Source organism: Pelodiscus sinensis, chromosome 3 (assembly GCF_052426305.1).
Source record: "Pelodiscus sinensis isolate ZL-2025 chromosome 3, ASM5242630v1, whole genome shotgun sequence".
Lineage (NCBI taxonomy): Eukaryota > Metazoa > Chordata > Testudines > Trionychidae > Pelodiscus > Pelodiscus sinensis.
In genome coordinates, this window is record NC_143054.1 from 160873203 (window position 1) to 160888730 (window position 15528).

A 15528-nucleotide genomic window follows, 5' to 3' on the forward strand; every position below is an offset into this window, starting at 1 on the left:
TGCCACAGGACTTCTCGTTGTTTATGCAGATTCAGACTAACATGGCTACCCCTCTGATACTTTCATCACAGCTCTAATTGTTCTCTGTACAAAGGCAAAATATTTAGGCATCAGAAGGTAGTTACCAGAGGACAGTTTTCACCTTTAACTCTGAATTTCCTGGTTGTATCCAGTTTACTCCAGTTATTAAAATGACGTAAAACAAGTTCTGACTGTCTGTTTCATTAAAGATACCACTGCAGTGTAGGAAAGTTGACCTCACTGTCCTGGCTAAGTTCCAGATTGGCTAATTAACTGCATTCTGCCAACCTAAATGCCCCCTAAAGTTTCAATGGAACAATTTCTTCCATGCATTTATGTTCTCTTCCCTGAAACAACTTGTTGGGTAGTGTTGTCTGTATGAAACGACTGGCTTACCCTAGGGATACATGCAGCAACTCCAAAATGCAGTTTTCATACATAGGGACAAAGAGTCCCCCCTGAGATTTTTTCCAGGGAGGAATGAAAGTAGCAGAAAATCCATTACAACAATAGCTGAAAATCAGAGCAATAGGATTTGAGCCAAATGGCATCTTATCGTGCCCTTCTTCTGACTGTGGAAGTTCCTCTGTCTGTTTGGGGAGGGCAAGACAGGAGCAGAGAGAAGAGTGGCTGAGTATGTTGGTAGAAGCAGTCTTGTAACAGTTGGTAGAGCTGTTCATTGGACCCCTCCTGTTGGCATTTTTACGGGTGTGCAAAAGCTATCTGATTGGCAAGCATGGAGACGGAACTACTCTGTATAGCCATTCAGTATGGACAGAGGGAGAACAGCAGCTCTCATGCGGGGACAAAAATCTCCCTCTGCTGTCTGTTCAATTCTTGACCTCTGTTTCTGAAACTGCTAAGTGCAAGGCTAAGTGTGGTGTGACGGGTTTTTGTCATGTGGACTGAATCCACTGACTCATTTCATATGGACAGATCAACAACTGAAGCTGCTAATGATGTTTCAGTTCATACAAGGATGGCCTGAGTTGATCCATACAGGAAGGCTTTGTATTCCTGGAGCCCTGCAGCCCCCACTTGAGTGACATTTATGGCTATCTTCAGTAGTCTTGCCAGTGGAAACTTTGTATTGGAAGACAGGTTGATGAACACCCAGTTCTTTGGTGTTGGGAAGGTGGACTTGTTTTGCTGCTAAAAGCTAACTTGCCAGAACTTCACTACAAGCCCTTGCAAGTAGAGATTTCCTCACAAGCCAGTTCCCAGAACTGTGAACCCCACATGTAGGTGGGAATGTCATTAAGGAGTGATACCAGATGCTTCCCACACTATCCTAACCAGCCCTGTGTCCTGTTGAAATCAAACAGAAACGCAGGGTTTGGAGTTAAGTGAATGCAACTTCCTTGGAGGAATCTAGCAAAATGCAGCAGACACATGGATTGCAATGCAAGGTAGTCAGAAAAAAGGGGTTCCTGGCAAAACAGTGGCCCTGATAATGTTGTGGGAAAGCAGATGCAGCCTCCTTGATCATGCAACTTTGTGTTAGTTGCTGATCAGTCAACATATCTATATCAATGAGCCAAGGGTGTGAGTGTAAGCTTGCGTGCACACGCATCCTCGCATCTGCTTGCTGAGCACTAGCTGGGTTGTAAATAGCAGTGACAGTGGCAGAGGCATTGCCCTCTGTGCTGTGTGTGGACCCATGAGGATCAGGTGCCTTTGTACATGGCTTGGGTCAGCCAGGCTGCTGCTGCCTGTGCTACTGTGGCTACACTGCCTCTTATACTCATATTAATTCTCATTAAGCTCATGTGGGTATACGAGCTGGGAATTATCTTGGCTCATGGTGTAAACGCTGTATATGATGGAACCCACTTCAGGTCAGCGATGTTGCCACATATCCTTAAATATAAGGCCAGATGCTAAATCTGTGCTGTGTTACTGGTTCCACCCACTTTCTACACATCTTCCCAGCATTACACCAGCACTCAGTTGGGCCTTCACTGTATTATTGCCTGGAATAAGGTCACCCAAATGAGTATCTCATCTTGCAGTGGCTGATTAACACAAGCTCAGAAGCGTATTGCAGAGGCTGTGGGACTAAGTGGTTTGGTTCATTTCAAGTCCCAGTGAAACTGTGGAGCTTTGGCAACTTCTTCCATGACTGGCAGGAAAGAAATGACTTGGTTACAGTGAAGCTAGTGGCAAATGACAGCAGAGCTGAGCAGAAGCAGAAAGGAGTTTCTTATTTGGGTTTTACCCTGCCCATATATTGAGCCAAATTAATCTTGGGGGCAATTAAACTGGCTCCAGTGAAGCTACACCAGTGATTACAATTAGATTCCCAGAAAGTAGCAGGAAATTTTAATGTAGGTGTTAACCACAAGTCCAGTAATCTTGGTCTATACATCATCAGTACAGATTGTACTAGGGATGATTTGCTTCTGTTGAAGCCCCATGCAGGAACAAGGGTCTCTTTAAGAAACCACTGATATTTTATTCTACTATATAACGAAGAAGAGAAAGAAATAGACCTTTTTTTTAAACTTTTACCTTTTTTAATAATGTTTTAGGACCAGGGTACAAAAAAGGTTAATGCACTATTTTTTAAAAGATAAATGCACTGCAGTAAGCACATCCTACATACATAGAATATATTTCTCTATATAATATCAACACAGATATAAAATAAGTTATACTTGTCTCTTTTTTTCATCACAGTAGGAGCTCAGCATATATAAAGTGACAACAAGACGCAAAGCCACACCTCATCCCAAATGAGAAAAATCAAAAGAGGTGAGGGAGGAAAACAAAGCTTAGATGGGGGGGGGGGGGGGGGAGCGTATTACCAAAGTAAAATCCCAGAGATACAGAAATTCCATAGTGAATGAAAGGAAGAGTTGAACATTTCTTGGCTCAGGATGGAAGTTCTGGATGGAATAAACAGTAGATGTCTGAGGGCTAAGCAAGGGCTTATTACTGGTATCCAGGCTGTTGTTCACAACAACACAGAAAATACAGCAAGCCCTTCCTACTGCTATGTGGTGCCTCTGTGCGCCGGACAATGAATGAGTCATCTGACAGTGCTGGATTTTATTTTAAGATAAGAACACGAACTTGCAGTTTTCACTATACACACTTTTGTGATAACAGGTATCACTTTCTAGGAATGATAAAGACCATCCATCATCCAACAAGTTTTCAGATGGGGAAAACACTGAGCAGTTCCAAATAACACAGTTAATGGATTACTGGGAGATGATGAAGCAAGCGGAAATTCCTCCTGTCTAAATCATCTGATCTTTGCCTCTAAACAGTCAGCTATTTCCCTGCCTTTCTACTCTCCTTCTCTTGTTTTCCTATGGGATGCATTATCATTTGCTTGGCCATGCTCTGTATGGGAATGTCCCACTGGTGTCAATGGGAAATACAGGTGCTCAGTAGCTCATTGGGTCTTACCTACTGTAGTTAGAGGAATTCATGCTGCAAAATTCAGACCTAGATTTCAAAAGCACTGATGTTTGCATCAGTTCAGATCTGCTGTTTTGGCTGAGCCCGCCCTAATGACAGAGGCCATTTGGAAAATTCATCAGTGGATCTGGATCCAGATTACAGTCACCTCTATAGGACCATGTCCATGGGAACTTTTATTGTGTGGGCTTGTCACTAACTACAATGTGCTCTTTTATGTTGTCCTGCAGCTCAGGGACTTTTGCATTGTTGCTCCTTCCCCACCAGGTATTTCACAAATCTTAGGCTGTGTCTCAGAAATAACGTGGATGAAGTTCAGGAATGACTTGGGAGATTTATCTTCAGATAACTCACGCTGAATCCAACCCCAGAAGACACAGCCCCCTTGATTCTTCCCCCGCACTCTCATCTCTTAACTTCTGCCACTGCCTCTACGCATTTCCTTTTCCTTCATCATTACAGACTACATATTAGGAAACAGGGAGATTACATAGGAAGAGCTAATTGTATGTTATTGTGAGAAAGGGCTGGGCTTTTTTGTTTTCTTTTATACATTACAATTATTACAAATCCAAAGGTGACCTGACATCTAAAGGTATAATTTAAGTAAACATGTCTCTGAGTCTTCTCTCTGTCCTCCTCCTCCCCATCTCTCTCTGGTGACCTTCCTTTCACTCTGTCAGTTTCCTCTTGGATGGAGGGAGGAGATGGGAAGGAAGTTCATTTGGGAGCTCATGACCTTCCAACTTGACCTTAATGAGATGATTAGCCAAGGCAAATTCCTCATCATCCAGCATCCCATCCTTGTCGATGTCAGCCAGTTTCCATATCTTGCCCAGCACAGTGTTGGGAAGCTTGGATCTCACCATTTCCTTCTTGGCGTTGGCCCCGGTTATTTTGCCATCGACAGGTGACAGCGTGTAAAAGATCTCATCGTACATGGGCTTGTCCCTGGCTACCACCCACTCTGCGTCATCGATTCCTTCTCCCGCTCCTTCACCATAGCCGTGGCCAAACGGGCCCTGCTGGGTGCCCTCAAAGGCACCTCCCTTCACCATCTGCATGGGTCTTTGGGACTCTTCTTGGCGTACCAGCACCATGAGCTGCGCTATGTCATTGGCCAGCATGTCTTCCACTGTCTCCATCAGCCTACTCTTCAGTGGCTGGAACTTGCTGAAATCTTGGCCCTGCAGCTGATCCTTAAAGCAGGACAACAACAAAGAGAGGGTAAGCTGCACACATTAGTGAGACTTAGTTGGGCTGCACCGGGCAGGAGGGGACACAACAGTAGTGCTTGGTATGCCTCTTTCCTGCCACGGATCTCAAAGCACTCGAGGGCCAAGAATAGAACTTCCTTTCCAAAAGCAGGCACCAGGAGCACTATGCAGTGCATCTTCCCTACAAGCCTCACGGTTCCTTAATCCTTTCAGCCCACAGCTGCTTCTGTGCCTCAGAGCATTTCAGCCTGGATTGCTACAACCCAGCTACTCTCCCCGATGTGCTGCCTGCCAGAGCGCCTACACCCGTGCCAGAGAGCAGAGCAGCCACAACTGAGGCATAAGAATTTATTTATTTATATAGCTTTGATTTTTGCCACTGTGAACTACAAATTCAAGGCAACAAAAAGATGCCAGTACTTTACAGCATATGCTGTGGCCAGTACAGCTCCATATTACTGGGTGGAAACATACAATGCTGGTATTACCTGGGAATGTACTCTCTCACATTACAATACAGAGGCACAATTAAATCTACATCAAAAAAGTTCTAACAGAAGCTGTAACATTTCAGGAATAAGCCCTCCTTTTAAAAATGCAGCAGAGCCCCTCTCCAATATCTTATGGAGCAAACTGAGGGAGTGCGTGGTGTGAACGATAATTTCATTCTACCCTTTGAACTTCAGGGCGTAAACTGATTGTCCATGAGAATAAAGAGGAGTTTTTCCTCTTATGTGCTGCATTGTGCAAATGGCCAAGTGCATTCTTGTTTTCCAAACATCACATACCAGTCCCTCTCCACACCGGCGACTGGCCTGGAACTAATCTGATGTGACAAACTCTATTGGCTTGACTTTGCACAGCAAAGTAGAAGTGCTTAGAGCAAGTATTACAGGTTCATCCTCTACTAAGAGAAGCCAACATCTTTATCCTTCAACCTCTACTTCTTTCATAAACAGCATCCATTTACTCCTAACTAGTGGTATAAAATGTATATCTGAGCAACTAAGGAACTAGATCCTCCAGCTGGCGCTCAAGGATTTAAGAGTATTTTCCTTCTCTGTACATGAACAGCAGATACCATGCGCTCCACAAAGATGTGGTCATATTCTTCCCAATGCAACCACTGGAAACTAGCTGCAGCCTGGACTGCAGCCAGACAACAGTTTGAACATCTCTGTACCATAGTTAGTGTACGTTATATGAAGTCCTGATCCAGCATTCACTGAAGTCATTGGAAAGGCTCCCATTGACTTACATGGCTGTTGGCTCAGGCCCCAAATGTGCAGCACAGAAAACTTGCTTGTCCCTTTGAAAACGGAGGGGGATACTTGTCACATCCTCTTTCTCTACTGGAGTCTTTCTTTGCCAGAAATAAACAAGCAAGGGAGAAGAGAGAAAATAATAGCCTCAGTTTGAATACAGAATGTTATAAGTGTTATATTAGTAGCATTTGTGAGGCCAGACTGGCCCTGAAAGCTCTAAGCCCAAGGTCTGAAATAAAAGACAGAAGGAGTTAAATAATTTACTGTAAGTGCCAGAGGCTTAAGTGAAGGAGTCTTCCCTCTGGTGAGGGCACTAACCTGCCATTGTTGAAATATCTATGTCCAAATATAGCCTGGACATAGATATTTCAATAATTGTAGCAGCATCAGTTAGGCATTGCTTCTCACCCATTCCTCACAGCTGCTACAATGCTCTTGCATTCATTGGTCAATGCTCTGGCCTTGTTATTCCAATCCTTACCTGCATCTTCCTGAGATTCGGGAAGTCTCCTGGTGAGATCTGATGCTCCCGTTCGATCCGGCTGTAAATCTCCCCCAAATTGTTCACAAGCTCCTTCTTCTTATTGTCTTTACCAAACACTGATGGCATTTCCTTCTTCAGAGAGCTAATGATGTAGGCATGGACCTTTGGGGCAAAACAAGAGATGGGAAAGAAGATAAAAAAGAGCATTCATGGGTACATCTGAATGTTATCCTCCGGCAGATGGTACCCATGCATCCAAGCTTGTGGGTAAACCCCATCCTCTCTCCCTTTCCCTTCACTGAGCTCTTTCTCCCTGCCTGCTTTTGCTGGTTACCACTATAGCACAACACATGCCATTCTCAAGTGTGCTTCCTGATTCATCTGACACAACTGCACTGTGCATGCTGGGAGATGTGTTTGTAAGTCACCTGTCACAGGGAATTGTTTTGTTTCATTTTACATCTCCCCTCAAGGCAAAGCATTTTTCCAGCTAGCAATGCCAGTCAGGTTAGCAGACACCATGCATTTCGGATCTAGCTACAGTCTAATCTTAAGATTCATATTTTCTGTGTGGCCTACTTGAATATGACCTCATCAAATGAGCATCTGGTGTACAAGGAGTCTGCAGACCCAGGGTAACTAATTCCTCTGATGTCGACTTACATCAATGTGACTAGGGACAGAATCTGTCTCAGTGTTGCTGAGGCTGAACTTACCCACAGTATTGACAGTGAGTCTTGTAGTACCTTAAAGACTAAGGGTGTGTCTAGACTACTGGGTTTTTTGAAAAAAGTGGCCTTTTTTCGAAAAAATGTACCTGAGTCTAGACTACCACCACATTCTGTTGACAATAAAATCGAAAGAACGCGGCGGTTTTGTCGACGGTGGTAAACCTCATTCTACGAGGAATAACGCCTTTTTTCGGAAGTCATCTTTCGAAAAATGGCTCTATTGCATGAAAACAGAGCTTTTTCTAAAAAGAGCATCTAGACTAGAAAAATCTTCTTGTTGTCTAGACGCTCTTTTTCGAAAGAGGCTTTTTCAAAAGATACTTTCGAAAAAGCCTCTTTCAAAAGAGGCTTGCAGGCTAGACGTAGCCTAACAGACTTATGTGGGCATAAGCTTTCATGGGTCAAAACTATTTCATCAGCTGCATGGTCACTCTGACAATGTATTTTTTACCCACCAAAGCTTATGCCCAAATAAACGTGTTAATTTTTCAATTGCCACAGGACTCCTCGTTGTTTTTGCAGATACAGACTAGGGGTACGTCTACACTGCAAGCTTATTTCAAAATAGAGCATCCACGCTACAGGAAAGCCTCAAAATGAGTCCGAGTCAGGTTCCCCTAATGTGAACATGCTATCTCGATTTAGAGCCACAGGAGGCACTGAGGAGGAGTAACTTAGGGTTTGTCTAGACTACAGGGTTTTGCCGACAAAAGTGGACTTTTGTCAACAAAACTATACCTGCATCTACACTACCGCTGAGTTCTGTCGACATAATGTCGACAGAACTCAGCAGTTTTGTCGACATAACGTCGACAGAACTCAGCAGTTTTGTCGACGCTGGTAAACCTCATTTTACGAGGAATAATGCCTTTGTCGACAGAGTTCTGTCGATAGAAGGCGTTATTGCATCTAAACTGTCCTTTGCGTCTACACTGCCATGTCGACAAAGCAGCTTGCTTTGTCAATAGAACTGGCTGTAGTCTAGATGCTCTTTGTCAACAGAAGCTTTGTCGACAGTATCTGTCGACAAAACTTCTGTCGACAAAAGCCTGTAGTCTAGACATACCCTTAAAATGGCCCTGGGGAGGTACTATTTTGAAATAGCAACAGTGGAGCGTCTACACATGCCCTCTTCCAAAATAGCTTTTTTGGAAGAGGTGTTATTCCTCATGGAATGGGGTTTACGAACGTCGGAAAAAGCCCTCTTTTATTTCGATTTTCTTCTGAAATAACAGAATTGCTGTGTGGATGCTAGTATTGTTTTTCCTGAATAACGGTCCTTATTCTGAAATAACAGTGCAGTGTAGATGCACCTAACACAGCTACCCCTCTGAGACTTGCCACAGAATTGAGTGAGGCTGTCCTTCTATTTCCTCACCTAATAATGCATCATGTTATGCTGGTCCAGATAGGATAGAGAAGCCTGAAGTGTTATTTGGTTACTCTTTTTCAGCCAGTTCAGATCAATGCCATTCAGTGTATTCTTTTGTCCCCATTCAAGTAGTTCTGGGATGGGGCTTCCCCCCTATACTTTGAGGAAGATTTCCACAGGCTGCTAATAAGCTCAAAGGGTGACCTAGCAGTTTGAGTGAATTGCACTGTATCTTTTTCTCTGGTGTGCATTGTTCTTATGGGTCTTCTCTGAGTCAGACTTCCTCTGTGATAGAAGCAAAAGGCCCAGAGATGCCCAAGCCCAATGTGTGTATTATTAAGTCTGGTGATCTGGGGTGAATTTTAAAAAAGAGGCTGTAAGAGACGGTGCCCACAGCTTGCTGCTTCTTGTGCAGACATACTTTCTAATATGATTATTTTTGCTTCACCCTGTTCTCAAACCCATCTTTATAGAAGCACCACTGGGAACAGCAACAAAGGTGAGGCCCTGATGGGACATTTGTTTTTCATATACACAATATGCCTGTGTGCCAGGATGGGTAGGAATGGTGTCCCTAGCCTCTGTTACTCTGGAGATGAGTGAGAGGGGAAGGATCATGAGGATCATGTGAGGATTACTTGTTGTGATCCTCCCTCTAAGGCATCTGGCATTGGCCACTGTCGGCAGACAGGATACTGGACTAGATGGACCTTTGGTCTGACCCAATCTAGCCATTCTTATGTTCTTATGTGCCCCCTCTCCCTCTATATATGATGGACAATAGCAGTGACCCAGTGAGCTGAAATTGCAAACTTTATAAAACCAAGCCTGAGTTTCTCTGGCAAGACCCACCTTGGCCAGCCGTGCACGCTTGATGAGATCGTTCAGCTTCCGCAGGGCTGCATTGCGGGGCAAGCTCTGAATATCTCTGAACAAGTCCTGTTCTTCGGCCTCAAAGAGTTTGCGGTTGTCAGGGATCAGCAGCGGATGGGACCAGAAGGATCCAATGTAGACCCTGATCACCTCAGGCGTGTTCACGATCTTCCCCAGGGACCACATGAGGGCTCCGTAAACCCGCATCAGCTGCTGGGTCTCAATTTGGTCAGCCTTGTTGAGTACCACCCTCATCTTGTCCTCGTGGTTCTTCAGCGCCTTGATGACCTCGGAGAACTCGTCTGAGATGTCCAGCTTGTGGGCATCGAAGAGGAGAATAATGCGGTCAACCCGCTCTGCAAACCACTCCAAGACGGCTGCAAAGTCATAACCTGATGTGGGAAGCAGGAAGAGCAGAGAGACACATGGGAGACAAGAGGCAAAGTGGTGCTATATTCACTGACAAGCTGAAAAAGAGTAGGCAACATGCTGCAGGTTGTGTAGAGCTCTAGGGAATTGAGATAAGAAGGGAACTGGAGACATCACTCTCCTCTCCACTGTATATTCCTGACCCTAACATATGAGCTTCTCACATCTCCTTCTTACCAACACTTGCCTAACGCATGCCAGTTTATTTTACATACACTCGTTATCTCTGGTCCGGCTCAGGGGAGCACCCCGACCAAGTCTTAAAAGCCACACATACAAGAAACTGTGTTTTGTACCCAAACTAGTATATTTCTGCATGGCAGGAATGTCTAGCTTCTTACTTACTTTTCAACAAGGTAAACCACAAAGATGGCTGGGTTCTGGATAATTATAATCCGTACCCAGCTGCTCCAAGGTGCATTTCTTTTTTCTAATTAACAATATTTAGCCTTGCCAGAATTCAAGTTGTACTTTTTAAAATAATTTTGAGGAATAATATGGATGTCTACTTTTAAACATTTTTTAACGTTTTTTCATCCATTTTCACAGGAAATTATAGGAAGGTATCGGACAATTATTATTTAATGATCGCAGATAATGAAATTCAAAAAGTTAAAGCTTTCTAACCAGTAAACCTAAACTGTCAATATCAAATGTCAAACATACAAATGATATAAACATCCTTAAATCAAACTGTAATGTAATGTCTCAAGCAGCTTTTTTCATATGTTGGCTATCTGTGAATGTAGAGGATTATCAGGGGAAATATTTTTTTCAGCAACTTGTGTGTGTTCAATATTTACTGACATTTAGTTATAAAAATCTAATAATTCCAAGCCTATTGATAGTCTATTTTCAGGCCTTATCTAGTTTTATGGGGCTAATTTTGGCCCATTATGTTTAAAAAATTGACACCAACAATCTATTTTACATACGCGAGGTTGTCTCATCTGATCATCACATATGCTAGCAACAAAAGCCACAGAATTCACATTTAAAAGGCATCCCTTGTCAATAATCCCAGAGATGTACCTGGGCTGCAAGCTTTAGATCAGCTGTTCAAGAAGCACTGAAGTGCAGAACAGTCCAACTGCCTACGCTCCTCTAGCAAACAGATGCTCTTCCCACCACTACTGTACCATGCAGCTCCCCTCTTGCTGGGCTCAGAGAGGTTAGAGTGCTGCCGTTGCTATTTTCAGACAAATCATTAAAAAAAGCAAAGCACTGTTTTCTTCTTGCTTCCTTGACTAAATGTATGAGAATTTGCTTATTGGCTTTACCCTGGCAATCCCTCGAGGGAGGCAATGTGTCCTTAGGTCATAGAAGGCAGGGTCTTGCTCTTCCAGGCCTCTGTTCCTCGCAGTGCCACTGACTTCTTGTGTGATTTTAAGCCAGTCATCTACAGTGAAATCTTGCATCTATTGAAGTGCATGGCAAAACTCCCATTGATTTTAATAGAGCCAGTATTTCTGCCATAATCTCTTCGTGTGCCTCAATTTTCCAACCAGTAAATGGGTATGATATTGTGAAAAGGTCATATGAGTTATAGCGCCTTGCTCTTATAAAGCACTTTTCATCAACAGATCTCCCTACATATGGGGGTTCATTGAAATATCGGATACATTATTGGACAGAGGTGGCTATGAGCACTCTAGAGAATGGTGGAATCTCTACTGTATCAAAGCAAAGGTCAGAAAGAAAATGTAACGGTGTTCCTTTTATGTAGTCTTTTCAAGTGGCTTCCCACATGCTTTCTAACATTTTACAGAAATAACAACACAGTGGGGCTCCCCTGCCATAGAATTCATATGATCCTTCAGAACCTGACTGATGGGAGTAGCTACATCATGAACTCAATTGTCTCCACAGCCAGCCTAGGGGTGCTGTACCCGTTCTGTGCTTCAGTCTGCAATATTTCCCACCTCTCTTTTCCTCCTTATTTTTTATTTGACATTTTCTTAAAGCTTTCCCCAACATGCACTTGTTTTCTTTCTGGCTTTGTCTACACTGGCCACTTATTCCAGAAATGCTTAAAACAGAACAGTTTTCCATTATAAGTATTTCTGGAAAAAGCACCTCTACATTGACAGGATGCTTTTCCGGAAAAGCACTTTTTCCAGAAAAGTGTCCGTGGCCAATCTAGACACGCTTTTCTGGAAAAAAGCCCCGATCGTCATTTTTGCGATTGGGGCTTTTTTGCAGAAAAGACTACTGTGCTGTCTACACTGGCCCTTTTCCGGAATAGTTTTTCCGGAAAAGGGCCACTTTTGCCTGAACGGGAGCAGCATAGTTTTTCCGGAAAAACACTGACAATTTTACGGTAGATCGTCATTGCTTTTCCGGAAAAGCAAGCGGCCAGTGTAGACAGCTGGCAAGTTATTCCAGAAAAGCGGCTGCTTTTCCGGAATAAGTGGCCCAGTGTAGACACAGCCTCTGAGTATAGCTGTGCCTGTCAGTGCAAATGACTAAAGGAAGGACAGGAGTCCAGCAGTGGTACATGCTACAGGGCTATCTATCACTCTGCTTGGCACAAATAGGAGTTGTGCGCATAAATTCCTTCGAATGTCAAGTGCAATGTAACATATCTGAGCAGAATATAATTCCTTTGGGCTTTTCATGGCCTGCCTGAGTTAGTGAGTCTCATGGTGCTGATTGCTGGAACTCCACTGGCAACAATCAGCAAGAGATACAAGCAGATGCCCTGCCCCAGGCATTTGCTCTCTCACTGAAATCACATTCCCTTACTGGTAGGTGAGAGTCAGACATGAATGGAAAATAAGTCCTGACAGTGGAAGGGGAAGCAGACAAGATAAACAGGATAGCTATTTTCTTCCATCTGAAGTTTCTTCATGGGACAGGTTTCCTACTCCAAGCTTGAGAGGCAGGCAACGGATTTATCACAGCTACCACGTTGACAAGCATTTCAGATCGGTAAGTCTGATGAGGGATTTTTCAGAAGGTGGACTAAATTTAGAGAGAGAGAGAGAGAGAGAGGTGTTTTCTTGTGAATGACTCCTAGCCCAGCCCTAGCACTCTCTGGTGCTCAGAGGTTAGTAACGGGGCAATACGATCCATGAGAGAAGAAAATAGGCAGCCCATTTATTCTTATCAAGTTGCCTTTCTTTCTGCTGTGCTAAACAGCAGAGAGTTCCTGCACAGTTTGACTCCATCCACCATTGTTTTGGTGACTTCAACCCCTACCTCAGATTTTGGTGTTTCCTGCAAATTTGAACCTGGCCACTGAATTTACACCAACGAAAACCTTCAAGAAGTGAGGGTATGTGTACACTATCACCCTAGTTCGAACTAGGGTGGTTAATGTAGTCAATCGAAGTTGCAAATGAAGCCTGGGATTTAAACATCCCGGGCTTCATTTGCATCTTGCCGGGCGCCGCCATTTTTAAATCCCCGGTAGTTCGGACTCCGTGCCCGTGGCTACACGCGGCATGGAGTAGGTAGTTCGAATTAGGCTTTCTAATTCGAACTACCGTTACACCTCAGAGTAACAGTAGTTTGAATTAGAAAGCCTAATTCGAACTACCTACTCCGTGCCGCATGTAGCCGTGGGCACGGAGTCCGAACTACCAGGGATTTAAAAATGGCGGCGCTCGGCAAGATACAAATGAAGCCCGGGATATTTAAATCCCAGGCTTCATTTGCAACTTCGATTGACTACATTATCCACCCTAGTTCAAACTAGGGTGGTAGTGTAGACATACCCTGAGACAGCAACTTTCACTGATAGAGAGATTGGTTCTGAGTCAGAAAACCCTCCAAACCTTCCTCCTATATGCACTAAGAGATTCCTACACTAGGCTTCAAACTGGAGACATATCATGACTTGAATACTAATAGGCTTCACTGCTGTGACAGTATATTAACTCTGGGAAGCATCTGGAATTGCTCTGTCAGCCAGTCTACAGCACGGCTCTAGGGCCTTTTGCATTCAGTGGCATTGCAGCTACTAACACCAAACGAGTTTCCACCAGACAACATACGCGTGTTTCCATCACCCCACTTTAGAGTTATCCCTTCATTGCACCCCTCACAGCCTGTGATATTATCTGATGTCACTAGGGAGAAGGGATCAGTCCTAAATAATAATAATACTTTGCACTGCTAAAGCAAGGATCTCAATGTATTTCCAAACATGAACAGAGCCTCAGAATATCTGTGGAGGGAGAGATGTTTTATTATCCCCAGTTGGTAGATGTAGTCACTGAGGCACAGAAAGGTTAAGTGACTGGCCCACAGTTGCACAAGTTAGTCCATTGCAGAGTCAGAGAGGAGCACATGAGCACTGCTGAAGGAGAGGAGATGATGGTCAGGAGAGAGATCAGACACACTGAGGGATCAGGGTATGTCTACACTACCCCGCTAGTTCGAACTAGGAGGGTAATGTAGGCATACCGCACTTGCAAATGAAGCCCGGGATTTGAATTTCCCGGGCTTCATTTGCATAAGCGGGGAGCCGCCATTTTTAAAACCCCGCTGGTTCGAACCCCGTGCAGCGCGGCTACACGGGGCACGAACTAGATAGTTCGAACTAGGCTTCCTAGTTCGAACTACCGTTACTCCTCGTGAAATGAGGAGTAACGATAGTTCGAACTAGGAAGCCTAGTTCGAACTACCTAGTTCGTGCCCCGTGTAGCCGCGCTGCACGGGGTTCGAACCAGCGGGGTTTTAAAAATGGCGGCTCCCCCCTTATCCAAATGAAGCCCGGGAAATTCAAATCCCGGGCTTCATTTGCAAGTGCGGTATGCCTACATTACCCTCCTAGTTCGAACTAGGAGGGTAGTGTAGACATACCCTCAGAGATTAGTGAGAAGATGCAGTGAGTAGTCAGTTTGGTCAAAGATCCAGGATTTGAGAACAGATGAGGAGGTGAGGAGGCAGGATCTAATGGAGCAAACAGGTCATCAACCTGGGAACAGAAGTCATCAAAGTTGAGGGCAGAAAACTAGGGAGCAGAGGGAGAGGCAAGAGGCTGTGTTGGAGAAGTAGGTAGAGTGAGGTTGGTTCAAGTGATGGCTACATGGAGGGGCTAAAAGAGAAGAATTGGATGGAGCATTCTTTAGAGAAGAATGAATGAGAAGGGGGAGGAGGAAGAGGAGAAGCCCTATGCCCTTGCCATGGCCCTTTGTGGATAAATCGAGGCAAGGAGCATGAAAAAATGGCAGCAGAAACAGTGGCCACAAAGAGATGGAGACCTAGGTTTCAGTCAGAGCCAGGAGAGGGAGGAAGGGACAGCTGAAAAGGTCACAAGAGGTGGTGATCTTTGAAGTGGAGTGGTCCTGTTCTTCCACAGAGGTGGCTGTATTTCAGTGAAGGGTAAAGGTATTTTGTCAGCCTGAAAAAGCCTATCTGAATGTACCATGTCATCATTCATCATGATACTTTTTGCCTGTGCTTAAAGAAATAATCTACAACGGAGCTAGCAATTTAAATCAGTAACAGTGCATGAAAAATAATGGGTATATGGTGTGTGGGGGGGGGAGTGGAGGTTAGTGGAAACCTCTCACATATCTTGGATATGTAAATGTTTCCAAAGCAAAGGTACAAGTGACTACACAGCAGGACAAGTCTTGCTGCTTTCTCAGGCAGGAATGATATGTTAATATCAACTTTATAACACTAATATTTATATTAACAAGTATTTGGACTGGAACAGAGCAATCTCCTGCTTTCCTGGTGTTTATTGTAGTGG

General features: G+C 44.1%; 1 protein-coding gene across 1 annotated transcript in view; it reads right to left on the minus strand.

The window, feature by feature from the left end:
• Window positions 1–2506: 2506 nt before the first annotated feature.
• Window positions 2507–15528, minus strand: part of EHD3 (EH domain containing 3) — a 41823-nt gene continuing 28801 nt past the window's right edge. The window contains exons 5-7 of the mRNA XM_075925328.2: window positions 9372–9784; window positions 6414–6578; window positions 2507–4649 (exon numbers count right to left, since the gene is read on the minus strand). Coding sequence (XP_075781443.1) covers window positions 4122–4649; window positions 6414–6578; window positions 9372–9784 — 1106 coding nt within the window. The 3' untranslated portion in view covers window positions 2507–4121. The remainder of the gene's footprint in view (window positions 4650–6413; window positions 6579–9371; window positions 9785–15528) is intronic.